The sequence below is a fragment of the Equus caballus genome, chromosome 21 (assembly GCF_041296265.1).
Source record: "Equus caballus isolate H_3958 breed thoroughbred chromosome 21, TB-T2T, whole genome shotgun sequence".
Classification (NCBI taxonomy): Eukaryota; Metazoa; Chordata; class Mammalia; order Perissodactyla; family Equidae; genus Equus; species Equus caballus.
In genome coordinates this window covers 44,923,151-44,938,357 of record NC_091704.1, presented here as the reverse complement: position 1 = coordinate 44,938,357, position 15,207 = coordinate 44,923,151, and the positions used below count along the sequence as shown (strand labels likewise).

At 39.3% G+C, this 15,207-nt stretch overlaps 1 protein-coding gene across 9 annotated transcripts in view; it reads right to left on the bottom strand.

Annotated features, from left to right (window-relative positions):
* Positions 1-2,214: 2,214 nt before the first annotated feature.
* Positions 2,215-15,207, bottom strand: part of PRLR (prolactin receptor) — a 155,995-nt gene continuing 143,002 nt past the window's right edge. For all 9 annotated transcript variants that reach the window (XM_070246323.1, XM_070246324.1, XM_070246325.1 and 6 more), the window contains 4 exons: positions 14,551-14,692; positions 13,181-13,280; positions 12,591-12,660; positions 2,215-10,792 (listed from right to left, as the gene is read on the bottom strand). In XM_070246323.1, coding sequence (XP_070102424.1) covers positions 9,770-10,792; positions 12,591-12,660; positions 13,181-13,280; positions 14,551-14,692 — 1,335 coding nt within the window. In that variant the 3' untranslated portion in view covers positions 2,215-9,769. The remainder of the gene's footprint in view (positions 10,793-12,590; positions 12,661-13,180; positions 13,281-14,550; positions 14,693-15,207) is intronic.

Sequence of the window (15,207 nt, the reverse complement as noted above, 5' to 3'; positions counted from 1 at the left end):
AGTGAAGACGTAAGATAATTCTAGTGAGCAAGAAGCAAAAAAAATGTGAATCCCTGGCACTGAGGTTTGTGGCTTAAGCTTCATTTGGGAAAGTTGATCGTATATTGTGGATTTGGAAACTCCTTTTGATTGTTCTTGGTTGTTCTCAGCAGGCCGAAGAAACTTCTGGGGGCTTCCAAGCATGTTTGTACTTTAAGGTTTGGGTCTGGCAAATGGATACAGACTGGGGGACGTGAGGGCAGTGGAGAGAAAAGATGTAGAATTTAGCTGGGTTGAAAGCAAGATGTCAGTTTTGATTTAGAATTAGTAGGAAAATGAAATCAGAGAAGTTGTGGAAAGACAGGCACAAAAATGTGTGCCTGAAAAAAATATGCCTTGAATTAGTATTCTAAGACAAATATTTTGGCGTGTGTCTGCGTATTTTATTTCCAGAGAGGCTTAATTCTAAGCCATCTTTTAAAAAATGTCTTGAAATTCATTCAAGCAAAGAGAAAACTTCTCAAACTTACCTTATTCATAAAATATGTTTCATATATCTATATATATAAAGATCCTCCAAAAGTCATTGCTTAGGAAATAATTTATTGATTCCATTTAAACTAAACATTGCTACCACTGCAAAAGCGGTTGCTCTGAAAAAGGATTGAAAAACACATCATGAGTTTCCATAGTTTAGTAACAATATCCATGTTGATCACGTGAAGTAAAGCTACCGGCAAATGTCATTTAAGCTCATCTTGCAATTTTTAATAACTTATGGGGTGAGTGTGTGTCACCTTGAAAGTGTGCCTGTGACATTTACAAATTCTTTCAAACACATTCCTAAACACAGTGATAAATATTCCTGAGTTCCCTTTTCTTATACCAGTGTTTGCCAACCAACATCCATATGGTGTTTGGTTTGACTGATGTCCTCTAGCCTTTTCTTAAAAATATTGCATTCAAAAAAATATCTGTGCTTCCAGTCAGCTTGTAAGCATAAGTTTTAATGTGAACCTGATCATAGCAAGAGCAAAATGATTAAGAGGGCCTTAACCTGGGCAGCAGGCATGGAGGGGCAGGGTGGGTGGAGGAGCGTGTAGATAGAATTCCAGTTTAGAATATATTTTACAATATTGAGAACAGGTTCAGTTTCACCTGCTGGGTTTGGAGAGATTCTCAGTGGTAAATCCAACAAGTAAGGTCCCTGTTGAGGACTTTTTAATGACTATTTTCCATACTCCTCCCCAGTCCCACCCTACCTCCCACCCCCAAGATTTCAAGGTTTCTACTGAAGTTATATCTCCCAGTCTCTAAAAACGGGGGGGGGGGGGGGGGGGTGGTTTAGAATGTATAAAGCTTGGTTAGTAAGTTGTAGGAAGTCTGGTGGCATTGAGGTTTCAGATGAGATCCTGGCAAGTTGTGGCAATATATAATTTGTTTTCTTTTAGGAGAGAGAACATGCAATACTTTTGGAAAATTAGGTACATATTACTTTTCCAGCTCATCATTAATTATATGAATGCTGTGCCTGGTGACGGACACTAAATTTTGCAGCTTAAAAGTAAAAATGTGTCCAAGAATTAAAGGCAGATGACACCAATATAAGCATGTGCTAATCTGTATTTCTTTGACTGAAGCCAAGTTTTAGAGTGTGCTACTCACCTGAGAAATTTCTCATTCCGCTGTAAGGCATGATGTTAGAGAGTTAGGAGGCAGGGAAGAATTTGTAAAGCAAACTCTCACATCATTTCATAATTCTGTAACATAAGCATGAAAGGTAGGTGAAAATTTCTAGATCTAAACCCATTAAAAGTAAGAGGTTATTCATTTACACTTAATCCAACGGATTTTGTCAGAAAAGATGTTGTTAGTAATATGGATGAATCATATCATTTGAAAGGATTCCCCCCACGTTTTTTTTAAACGGTTTGGTTTTTCCTTTATTTCACAATATTTAAACGAACTTCTCTAATTTGATCCCCATGTACCTGGGTCCATCTCGCTTTATTTTTCACAGCTTCTCAAGTGAAAGGAACGGGATAAAGGAGGGAAATTATATTTTGCAATCATATGGAGTGGTGAAGATAAAGGAAGAAAATTGTTTTGATCTAACATAAACAGTTTTAGGATTATAGATCCTTTAGCAGCAAAAAGTCTTCAAGAAAATTGCTTCAACCACACACATATTACTCTTCTCATTTCCACGTCAAATAAAAAAAAATAGAGGAAGGGTAGGCAAGGGAAAAACACATTTATTGAGCCAGGCACTGAGCTGGATATTTTCAATAACATGAATAGAAATATAGTGACCATATTTTACTAGGATGTATAAGATTTTGTTTGGCAAGCATTGTTTTTGGCGTGCAGTAAAAATGAAGATGTTATAATGCAGTTAGCATAATTTCCCATACTACTGACAAAGATTGAACTGTCCATGTTGTCTCCTCAAAATGGAAAGAGACAAATGAATAAATCCATGAAAACCAGAAAGCACAATGTGCAATAACCAAAGATTTACAGAATTAAGAACGCGAGATAAATCAGATGACTATAGTCTTCTATAATTCTTTAAGGCTTAAAAAGAAAAAAAATAGGCATTACTATAAGTATACATAAAAATGAAATTTAAAATTGAAATAAGATTATTTCTGATATATGGCTGATTTTTCCCATATCATAATATATTTGATGGCTAAAATCAAATAAGGAAAAGATTTATTTCTAGGGGGCTAGGGAAATCAAATTGTGAGAGATATCATTATCATGGCTTTGGACAACCACCTTGAGGTGACTTATAGTTAGGAAAAAATCTGCATTCTATGATTTTGTTGGCTTTGCATCTGATGACGTACTATGTATTATTTCTGGTCCTTATTTGTCATTCAGTTTTTATAAAATGTAAAAATGGTTATTGAGAAAACCTAGCATAAACCTGCAAAGTGGTGAATTAGAAGGTGGGTTCTTATGTAAAAAAGCCAGTCAAGGGGCCAGCACAGTGTCTTAGCGGTTGGGTCCACATGCTCCGCTTTGGTGGCCTGGGGTTTGCAGGCCCGGATCCTGGTGCGGACCTAAACACTGCTCATCAAGCCATGCTGTGGTGGCTTCCCACACGTACAAAACAGAGGAAGATGGGCACAGATATTAGCTCAGGGCCAATCTTCCTCACACACACACACACAAAAAGCCATTCAACAATTTATTGTAACAATCACTTCTAATTTCCTACTTAATTTTGAAGAATTTTGCTTGGCATTTTCTAGGCAAAGAGAAAAATCAGAGGTAGTGGTAGCTTTGAAAATATGAAACCTCATGTTATTACATCATCTTCACTTCAATATGGCTTAACAGGAGACAGAGATCACCCAACAGGCTGGTTCTAGATTGCTTTGGTTTCCCCATGAGACCCTTAAATTGTTTAAAATGAATGATCAAGCACAAAAGCAAGCCTTATTGAAGCAAATAACACTCAGGAAGTTTCAGAGGTCACATGAAGCGAAGCTGAAGGGTTGACATTTACACAAATTTGGATTGTACTTTAAACACTTCACACCCCAGATCAGCTGTACAATGGCATATTATACTACTTCTAGACAAACGATTAAGAAAAAATTAGTACATTCACGCTTTACAGAAGTACATGATTACATATTTTTTCAGTTTTGTTTTACATAGACACTATCATATTGAAACTACATATGGATAGATTGTAAGTCATTAAATACTTATTTTCATTCGTATTACATGATGAGAATTATATATTTCAATGTATCATACAGTTTTGAACTACATAAAGCGATATAAAATAACATAACGGTTACTTAAAGTCCGGAGTGTCACATGGCAAATACGTCAAATACACCAGTGAAAGAATGAGACATGACATCTTTCGTTTCTAAACAATAAGCAGCTTTGAAGGAAGGACATTAGGACAAGAAGGGGAGGTAGTTACTTTTGAAAATTCAAAATCACTTTATTGGGAATTTTATAAGACAAATCATTTTTTCAGAAGTATCTTTGCCATATAGTTTTTCAATCTCAGGTAACATAAGGAAAAGATTTTCTTTTGCCCAGGATTTGTGAAATTTGCATAGAAAAACTCAGATTGTATTTTGAAGTTTATCCAAGTGAAGCATAATTTGACCTTAACTATTAAAGGTTATTTTTGATATTACTATGTCAGTAGTCAAAGTTTTTAGAGTTAATTGCTTTTTTCTTTTTAATCAGCAGCAGGTAAAAAGTCAACTAATAGACTAAGATTATCTAGGGGTCTCTCTAGTCGTTGACCACAACCACATAAAACAGGATATGTTTTTCCATTTTACCCGGCTCAATGCTTCCTGACTTGAAATCAGAGCATAATCAAGGAATTGATGTGGATAAAGCGGTGCAGGCACGTGATGTTGTAAGTCACGTACATCTCTTAGCCATAAACTGAATGCGTAATAGATTCACCATGTCTGATGAAATTTTGGTTTAGCGGGCTACTCTCGGCATTTTGTGGAATCCTGAGATGCCCAAACCTCTGGAAACATCCTATTTTCTTTTTCCTTTCCTTGAAATAGACACCATGATGGTCTCAGACCAAAAATCACCTTCCTGAAAAACACAAGTTTAGGGAGCGAACTTTGATTTGATTTGTAGATGATGTATCTGCTAATCCTGGAATAAGTGCAGGCCGTAACTATAAATAGAACTTCTGGTTAGATCATAAGTTCTCAAGCAATCACTGTGTATTTTTACATTTCTGCTTCAGACCTCCAGGACCAAGTCATCTACATAGCCTGGATTTATTAATGACTTTTGAATTAATTAAGTAATTAATGAATTGAGCTAGAATCTCTAAGCATGCAAATCTCTAAATAAGGTAACTCGTGACATTCAACCTGGGCCTTGATATCTGTGTGACAGATTTAACATTTGACTCAGTCCTTTGCCGGGTCAAAGTCATTGTTTATGAATAATTTAGTTTCTTGCAGATCCTATGGTTGCTACTGCACATAATTAACTCTTAAGAAAAATATAGGCACTGGAGTGAGAGGGTAAAAAGCCCACAAGTATGGACAGCTAAGAAGAAGGGGAGAGGCAAGGATGTTAAATCAAATCAATCTGACTTGGAGGAATGGATCTCTGTTTTTCTCTTAAGCCTTGTCACAGCCACACTGGTCACTTCTTCCAGTTACAGGCATGTCAGCAATGCTCTCCTGACTGCACCTAGGCCTTTGACCTGAAACCCTGGATGCCACCTAGATCATGAGAATCAAAGATAGTTAGAGCTGGAAGCGGCCATTTTAGGGCAACCCACTTATTTAACAGGTGAGGAGACTGGTGGCTAGAATTTAAAGGACATGCAGAGGGCCACACGGCCTGTTTAGTGGCAGCAATGTGGCCCAGACCTGGAAACTGAGTGCCCAGACCACTACCCTAGCAATGACACTATTGTGCTTGAGCTGAAAAGGTAGAAAAGGAAATTTGTTCCCCCTGAAGTTCGCATGAAGCTTTCATCAATGGCAAATCTACGTTAGCAACACTGGGGACGATAATTCAGTCATTGACATTTTCCTGTGTGTGTGCAAAGTTCCCTTGTGCATGCAATGTCCTTTTCAGGCCCAGGCATTCAATTCAAAGACATTCAAAAGTGTGTTGGTATGTTTTTAACTTGAGAGGCTTGAAGGGCGGGGTGGTAGTCTTATCCCCAAATCCTAGCCAGAACCGATTTCTTATCAGACAAAGTGAGTACACTCTCCACGTCAGCTCTGTGGTAATTCAATTAAGCAATACATTCAAAAGTCTGCTGAACTGTTGCTAGCTGCATCTTAGACCATTTTGTCACTCCCTTTCTGGCTTCTATATTCATTTACATAAAAAAGGTGAAATTTACCTTCCAATTGATACAGTTTTCCTGCAAAAAAAGAAAACTTAAAAAAAAATAAAAGTAAAGAAAGGCACTTTGTATGATGTGCACAAATCTGTTTCTTTCCTGTCTACTCGAAGGAGATAGGGAAGTTACTACAGGCAGGGCCTAGTTTTTCTGCAAGTGATGGGCAGCAGTGTGCGGCTTCAAGAAACGGCTGGCCGGATTTCCTCCACAGCCAAACTGCTCCCTGGAGCTCAGGTGCCTTGGTTTTTCATTAACTCACAGGATTGTCTGATTCAGTTGGGTCCCGACAGGACAAGGAGTTGAATTCCTTGATCTTCTACAGGTGGTAAGGGATTGACCCCCTTTGGACCAAACCAGTGAAAGCAAGTTTTTGGTACATAACCACCGACCAGGATTGGTCTTAGGCACTTGGGAGAATGGAAAGTCTGTTAAATAACGTGGCTGGTAATGACTTGTGCTCATCTTGGGGTGCCTTATACCCATTTGTTAAAACTGACTAGAGAACATTTTGCAGTTTGGGTCGTAAGCTTCCATAAATCACCCATTGGCCACCACCAGTTTCCATGTGCTTTGTAACTTGAATATTTAGCTGTTTGTTTATAAAAATATGACTTTTTATAACTCGGAGCATAAGGATCATAAAAACCAACTGTGTAATGGTGGTTCATAATCCACGATGAGAGAAAAAACCAAAGCAGAATCAATAGCCAGATATAAAAAAAAAGAGTTTTGGAGTTGTTGGACTCAGCAAGGAATGAGCATGGCTTGACTCAGTAAAAGATCATTTTTTCTAAAAATTAGAGGCTCATTCAATATGTCTTTTAAAAAAAATCTCATGCATCTTCTTCTCTCTACATACCTATTTGCATATAATCTTAGACTATGATTCCTTACCTACATAATGTATAAAATGCATGTGCAGTATGTTAAAACCAACTGGAACTCATGATTTAAAAGTGTAATAAAATGAGCACATAACTGAAGAGTACTTGTATTTCTATGACGAAGGGCAATTATTTGATAGCTTAATTAAGATACAAGGCATTGGTTCAAATTATCTTGGCTGGAAAATACTCAATAGTCATAGAATCAAGCACTTGGAGTTTAAAAGGACATTAGAGATTATTTGGTCCAAAATTTCCTTTAGGGGAAACTGAGGCCCAGAGAAGGGAATTGATCTAAGAAAACACGGTTAGGACTGGAACCCAGGTCTCTTGACCCCCAGTCTGCATCCTTCCATTTGACTAGCGCTCTTCTTGATAGGAAATATGGTAGACCATAAAAAAACCCCTTAATCTAGATAAAGAGTGCTAATTGACCATAGATTTATAGTCTTGACTTGACTTAATGAGTGGCTAATTGGTGATTTTTAGGGATTTAGTTCAAACTAAGTCTTTAGCCAAAACGTTTTTTATATATGCTTAATTATATCTCAAAAGCAGATTTTATAGGTTTGCAAACTATCAGAGTGATTGATATACATCTTGGAGGAGAATAGAGTATTTGGGGAAAGGTTTACTCTGTATTAGCTTTGAACAGAGGTTTTCGTCACTGCCTCTTAGAGTGGAATATATTCCCTGGCCCTCTTGAAAGTTGTGTGTCTGTTTGCAGGTCATTCTCTACCATTATGTGAATCTTAAACCACTAATAGATTTTCTAAAAATTATGCCTTCTCCTTACAAACAGGGCTGTTTAGTGAAGTCAAACAGACTTGACCTGTACTTTCCAAGAGAGGATTGTTTTCATGCACTAAAATAACCTTTAGTGGAAATGGTTATCTAGGGCAGTGCTTCTCAAACTTCAGTGTGTACATGAGTCATCTGAGGATTTCAGTAAAATGTGGGTTCTGATTCTTTGGGTCCGGGGCAAGGGGGTCGAGACTGCATTTCCCAGCAGTGCCCAGGTGATGCTGATGTAGATTGTCCTCAGACCATATTTTGGTACCAAGCATCTAGGGAATTGAATGAATTTGGACAACTTTCCCAAATGTTCCCCTCCTTCCTAAGATGTTTATATATTGGGAGAACAGAGCCTCAGATCAGTTACTTTTGGAATTCTGAAAGTGTTCACTTTCAAACATCAGGCCACCTCTGAGTCCAGTTTCTATCAATGTTGGTTTGTTGGGGTGGAATAGTTAACTCACAGAGATGAGCTCAAGTTCTCCATGGGAATGGACGTAGAGAACGGATTCGGCATTAGGCAAAATCAAAAACAGAGGGAGGCAGTTCAATGAGTCACGGATGCTTTCTTTAAAATGTAGATCCAGGTTTTTGCGTGTGCTCAGGAGCCTACCTTTGCAACCAACTTGGAGAATCTTGCTCTCATACCCTGGCCTTTGTAGCGGTTCCCAACACTCCACAGACATCTGGTTTCTTAGAACTTTTATTTGGACACTTCTGACATGAGTGCTGTCTCTGCTTCTGCCAAGATTTTGCCAATGGATCTACTCCAGACAGAAACTAACTTCTGGCTTTGCTTAAAATTTCTTTGCTGCTCAAGATTGCTCAGAAAAACAAGACAAAACAAAAACTCTGTCTCTGAAACAGCATGTTAGGTGTTGTCACTCTTCGTTTTCATCGTTGCTATATGAAGATTCACCCAGAGAAGAGCAGAAGCCCCAGAGTAGCCCAAAGCTCATAGGAGAAGAAATTTCTGATCTGTGGAGAGCCCTAAAACTCTAGGTTGGCGGTTGTTGCTTAAAGCAACCTGGAGATAAAAAGAATCAGATAAACTATACTACACTGTGTTAGAAATTGAATAGTGTCATCCGCTTCCTATTCCCCCATGGGCTTTGGGTTGGTATGGCATTTTACTCCACAAACAGGGACTGCATATACTACTATTTACTGTAAATATTCATTATAACGTCACAGCATAAAATCCCGGGGACCCGCTGAATACGTAAACAGCTGTACTGGGAAGATAGAAAATAGTCTTTTATTTTACCTAAGTGATAGAAAAATAGTCTTCAAAAATACATTGTTAAACTTATGGGTTTATATTAAAGTGGAATTTGTATGTACAGTAAGGCAGTATTCCATTAGCATCCTGCTGTGATTATCTTTTAAATTAAAGTTAGTCTTTTGGGATTTCTTTTCCACTAAGAAAAGACTAGGGTGTATAATAAATTATCTATCATGTTGAAATAAATCAGAAAAGCATTTTAGAAGGATTTACCACATGAATCTTATTTGCCTCTCACGTAAGAAAATTTTACTTTCTGAAACTATATTCTCAAGAGGCTTTAGAATGAAATACAATTTAGGGGAGAAAATCCGTGTTTAACAAGTTCAAACTATTTTCAGAAAAAATTGGAGGCATCATTGTCATTTGCATATCAGCAATGCATCACTAAGGTATTAAGAACTGATGTAAACAATTTGTTGGGTGTTCTAGAATGTATTCTTTCTTTAACTGTGTTGTTATTGGTTCATTCTAATAAAATGAAGAGGAGTACAAAGCTTAAGAAATTGGTTTTCAAAAGAGGTTTCCATGATATTTTTCTCATATCTATCATCTTCCTGTGGTAAACAATTTTGACTATTTCATTTCCTTCTGTTGCGTACCAAACCATGAAAGCCTTTTCCAGAGGATATACCTATTGGCACTGTCCCTCAAGAATACTAGGCAATGTGCTTTTATTTCATTGAATACACCATTTTATAACTAATAGCAAGGACTAAATCTACAAATCACAGTGAGGAAACAAAATGATTTGTTCTGGAATCAGCTGTTGGAGAAAGAGGCAACTGGTTGAAAATGGAGCATGAAAAGGAGCGAATTGTGAGTTTTAGTAGTGTCATTCTAAACAGCTTCTCGCGCATTCTCTAGCAGATTGCATTTCATATACTCTGTAGTGTTACCTGAAGAAAAATCACATTTTAACCAATCCTTTTCTTAATCAAGCTGTCACTGAAAGGAGTGCATAAAACCTGCGGGATCCAAGTAATCCAACCCGCCCAGCTGGAGTCTGCAGTTGCCTGGTGGTGCTGTGAAGGAGGCGAGGTCTATCTGAGCTTGATTCTGTGGAAGGGATGGTGGAGCCTCCTTGGCTTGTTCTTCGAACAAAGCCAGGTTTGGAGCTCGCGGATCCTGCGTTAACACCAGGATGTTGTTATCCGTCACCTGGGACACCTTAGCGTACTCCTTACTGGTTTCAGGAGTGCTGGGCTTCTCTGTCTGGTCGCTGTTCTCTTTCTGTTTCGGGAGCAGTGACAGTGCTCCATCTTTGTTGACTTTGTGAATCTCCACGTAATCCAAGGCTTTAACAGAGAGAAACGGAGTTTTCTCCTGGGGCGGCAGCCATGCTCTGTCTTGGTCAGTCTTGGAAGGAAAGCTTTCCACCTCTCTCTGCTCGGCTGCCTTTCCCTCCGCTCCAGTCTCAATGGTTTTTGAGGATTTGAAAGCATGTTTGTCTGTTTTGTCCAACAAAGTGGCTGATGCACCTGCTGCACCAGTGGCCAGCTGACATATGTCAGCAATGTTGTGGTAAGAAGATCTGAAATTGTGCTGGTTGGGGGGCTGTGGCAAAGGCCATGTTGAAGATTTGGATCCGTCGACGTGGAAATAGGGGATTTTGCCTTCCAAGCTTGTGCTCTGGGGGTCCCAGGTATGGGTGACATTTTTTGGGGGATTCTCCGGCTTCTCAATGCCCTCAGGGGTCTGGAATGTGGAGGGATTTGCCCGGGGTTCCTCACACTTTTCCGACAAAAGGGAAGGGCTGTCACAGCTGCCCCGGCCAGAGTCACTGTCAGGATCCAGGTGGGTGGGCTTCATACCCTGACCCGGGTGTTCTTTTGAATGGGCTGGCATCAGCTGCTGGTCCTCACTGTCATCTACTTCTAAGAACTCCACCAGCAAGTCCTCACAGTCAGAAGTGGGAGGGAATTCTTGGCACCCCAGGGCACTCAGTAGTTCTTCAGACTTGCCCTTCTGTTAAAACGTAGACACAAGGAGAGATGGCTGTTAGTTTCATAGCATTCCAAATCAGCATCACGGCCAAGCCCGAGTTCGTGACTACGGGCCAGCAGGAAGTGGTAACAGCCTTGCAGAGTTTCCCAAACTTTAGACGTTTGTGTACCAGGCCATCAATAACCATCTCCTGGACTACTGTTCATCTAATATTTTTCTTTAAGTCAATTCACCATTTAACTTAGTTTCTCTAGCAATAATGAGTTCAACGGGCAAGTAGTATAGCACATGTAATAACTATTCAACAACAAAACTTTGTGAAACATCTAGAACCACAGTGCTCATGCATGCATGTGCCACTTTGGGACTCACTGGCTCTGCGATGTGGTTGCTGGCTTCCCAACCTCCTCCACCACCTTCTAGGGTCTGGTGGTGGTAACTCGATTCTTGTTTCTTCCTTCTCCTCTCCCTCCTCCTCTTCCTGCTTCTCCCTTCGCTTCCCCTTCCTTTTCCTCCTATGCTACTTTTTCCTCTCCTTCAACTCTACTTCCTCTTCTTCCTCCCCCTCTCTCCCTGAAATTCCATGTTGTCTCCCTCTCCTCCTACTCCTCTTCCTCCTCCTCCTCCTCTCCGTTTTTCCCCCACTCCCCCTCCTCTTCCTCCCGCCTTCTCTTATTCTCCACTCTTCTTCCTGATCCTCTGACTTGGGTCAGCTACCAGTGCCTAAATCTTGACTCTATCACTTATTAAAGGGTATTGACTTTGGGCAAGTTGCTCTATGATCCTCAGTTTCTCTATTTGTGAAACGGGAATAATAGGACCCATCCAGGAGAGTTCTTTTGAAGATTAGAGGTTATGTGATTAAGAATACAAAAAAAAATTTTTTGACACAGAGCAGTTATTTTAACATTAAGGCTCTGCGGCTACAAGGTTGGATTTCGAGCTGGAGAGTAGTTAATTTACTTAGTAGAATTGTTCATGCTGGTTCTTTAAAGATCAGTGCTAGAGACTGGATGGTGAGCTAAGAGCACTGGACCAGGAGCCCAAATTCTGGGGCTGTACTCCCTGCACTGATATTTGCAATCAAAGTGAACACAGTCAAGCTAAGTTCTGTGGGGCTCACTTTTCACATTCTTGAGCTGTTGGCCTCACAGTGGCTGGGTTAATGTGCAGGTCACTGTTTTTATATACATCAGTGGTAAGCTTAAGGTCAAATTGAAATTATCTATTTCAACCTGGAGAGAAATTTAAAATATTCTAACCCCTCCTTTCATTCAAAACACTTAAATTTAATTCCCTCTTGAATCAGACTAAGTGGGCCCTGGCAAACACCAGCCTTACTGTACTCATCCAGTCTCAGCTGAGTGCTCAAAATGAGAAACAATTGCAATAGAATGTTCTGTTACTATGGCCTTCTGTAAGGAATATTCAAGTAGAAACTTTTACCAAAGTATGATAGAGGAGGTAGTGGTGGGTCCGTGTTTTGTATTATTCAAATATTTTCCCTCTTTCTAAATTGATTATTTGCACAAAATGTTTATCTCTATGATTGTGAACAGATTTGGTAAATCTAGTAAGTATTATTATGTGTTTTCATGTTTTCTTGGCTTTCTCTCCTTACCCTCTGACATCTGGTCCCTGATGGTAAGTACCTTCATGCCTCCCAATCTTTCTGTAAACACACATGCTAAACAGGAGCGACAGCTGCACAAGATGACTGAGCCGGCTAGGCTGAATTGTTGGGGATTGTGTGCACATGTGTAAAATTAATTATTACAAAGCAGTGAGTCATACTACATTCTCCACCTCTGGCACTTACCTCCAGCAGATGAGTATCAAATCCTTTTATTTTTGGACCAGGAACTGGGGGAAGGATGCAGGATACCATGCTATAAAATAATTTGTGAGATAGAATAAATGGCTCATCTTCTCACTTTGTAATTTTTGAAAGATTAGTATTATCTCCAAGTAGCTACTACATGGACTATGGGTAGATATGACTTAGAATTCTGGGCTTACGTGACACTAACAATCAATGATGACAACAATTAATAATTATAGAGGCCTACATCAAAATGAGCCCTGGCTAATCGAGGAGGCTAATTCTGAAATGAGTGGATTATTTGAACTATTTGCTTCCCTTGCTTTTTGGCTGCTCTTGATAGATTTTTACTATTTCATAACTGTGAGCCTCAGTTGGATGAAAAGAGCACCAGCTTCAGATGAATCCATTCTGCTACTTTTGCCAGCACTATAAAAGATTTTTTATGGGTCAACACATGGCAGCTGATGGCTAAAATGAGGTGCTTGAATTATCTGAATGTTTCCATCATCTTTGTAGTGTCTTTTTTTACCCTTATTCCTGAGAACCATGAATATTGGGAGGAGGGTTGATAGACAGTGAAGTACCTATAGCCCTTCAAAGCCACTGCCCAGACCATAATCAGACAGAAGACAGCAGAAAGAACGGCCACAAAGATCCACACGGTGCTATCTTTCATGGTGAAATCTAAAAAGCAAACAGCCAGAAAGCTTTAATCGCATACACCATCATTAAAAAGAAACATAACTAATGAACGAAACTTTTGAACAAGAGTTTTCCCCCCTACCTACACCTCCTTTGATTTGAACAGTAATCCAAAAAGAGTAGCATGAATGACAGGTTTAATTTTTTCCAATATTATTAAATTTGAACATGTTGCATGTATTTTACAAATTTCAAAATCTAAAAGTTTCAAAATCCTTTTACATATTATTTTATTTAATCCTTAAAAAGGAAGTCCAAGACCACGTGGTCAGTTGCAGTAATAATAAAAACTAACATTTATTAAGTTCTTACTAAAAGCCATCAATGGTGTTAAGCTTTTACATACGTTGCCTTGTATGTAAGGATGAGGAAATTGAAGCTCAAAGAGTGATTTACCCATGGGCACGGAACTATAAAATTGTAGTCTGGGATTTGAACCCAGGTCTTCTGCCTCTAGACTCTGCTTTTATTTAGTAAGAGCCAGGGCTGGACTAGATACATGTATAAGTCTTATGGCCCACAGTTCAGGGCTCTTTCCAGTATGCCAGTCCAGTAAAAGCCCTGATACTTTGGCCAGGCAGGGTGTCAGAAGAGCTAGGCATCACCGTGTGGTTCTGGGCAAGACCCCTAACTTCACTGAGCTTCAGTTTCTTCACTTTTAATTTCTAATGGTAATTATATTCTCTTTCAATATCTGAGAGGGTTGGGAGGACCAAACAAAGTAAAGACTTTGTAAACCGTCAAGTACTTTAGAAACGCAAGATGAATCATTCTCTTGTAAGCTGCCATGTTTAATGGCACTTAGTTAGAACTGAGCGCCTCTTATGTACTGTGCCTTGACTAAGAGACCAACACGTAATTGACATCAGAGACTGAAAATCAGTTTGTGTCTTTGAGATGGGATACCACCTTACAAATTCTGGGAGAACGAGATGATGACCTTGACTAAATGATAAGAAGGGGTAGATGGGGAGGGCAGAATCACCAACCCTACAACCCTTTGAGACATGCCAAGCCCACGTCTGCAGCCTTATCCTAGGAACTGGTCCCCACTGACAGTGACCCAGGGAGCAATGCTATGCTTCCAAATGTCTTTGTGTTGGGTGGAGCGATGATAAACCCACCTCTACTCATTCTTCTGGCTAAGGGCCAAAATAGTTTCTCTGTTAGTAGTACTACATGCAGATTTACTGAATTCATTCTGTTTTAAAAATATTTAGGAATATAAGCAAAAGGTAGCTGAGACACTCACCATTAGGTATCTGGATGGAGCTCTCTGGGCTCCACTCACTCCAGAATCCATGATCTGGCTTACAGCGAACCTGGACAAGGTATTTCTGTCCTGGATATAAGCTGAGAATCTTAAACTGAGTCTGCTGCCCAGCGAAATGAATCTAAGGAGGAACAAGGAAGACAGAAGTAATTCTAATTTGTATTATAAAGAAAGAGACTTTTCCCTTAGATCATAAATTATGGGAGAAGTGAGGCTAGACAATCAGACTTAGTAGATACCATTCCACCCTCTCAGCCCATCCGCTCCTCCTTATAAACATTGCTCACATAAGAATTAACCAATTTCCTATCTATCCATTTGGAACTCTGTTTCAGAAAGACAAATATTCTGTTTCCCACCTCTCACTTTTAAAATTCTATTTCATAGAAGGAAACTAGTTAATAAAATTGGAAAATGGCTATTCTGTAAACCCTAACGCAGTAATTGATAAAAGGATTATTCATTGGTATAAAGCCCCTAGGTGGAAGAGAACTGGGCATTCATGTATGTTGAAACAACAGTGCACAAATGAAACATGGTTTTACAATCAAGGGATCAGGTTGTGATCGCCATAATTCAGGGGTCAGTTTTAGCATCATGTATGGTAGGTCAACCAGATGGTTTGTGTCTCCTGAT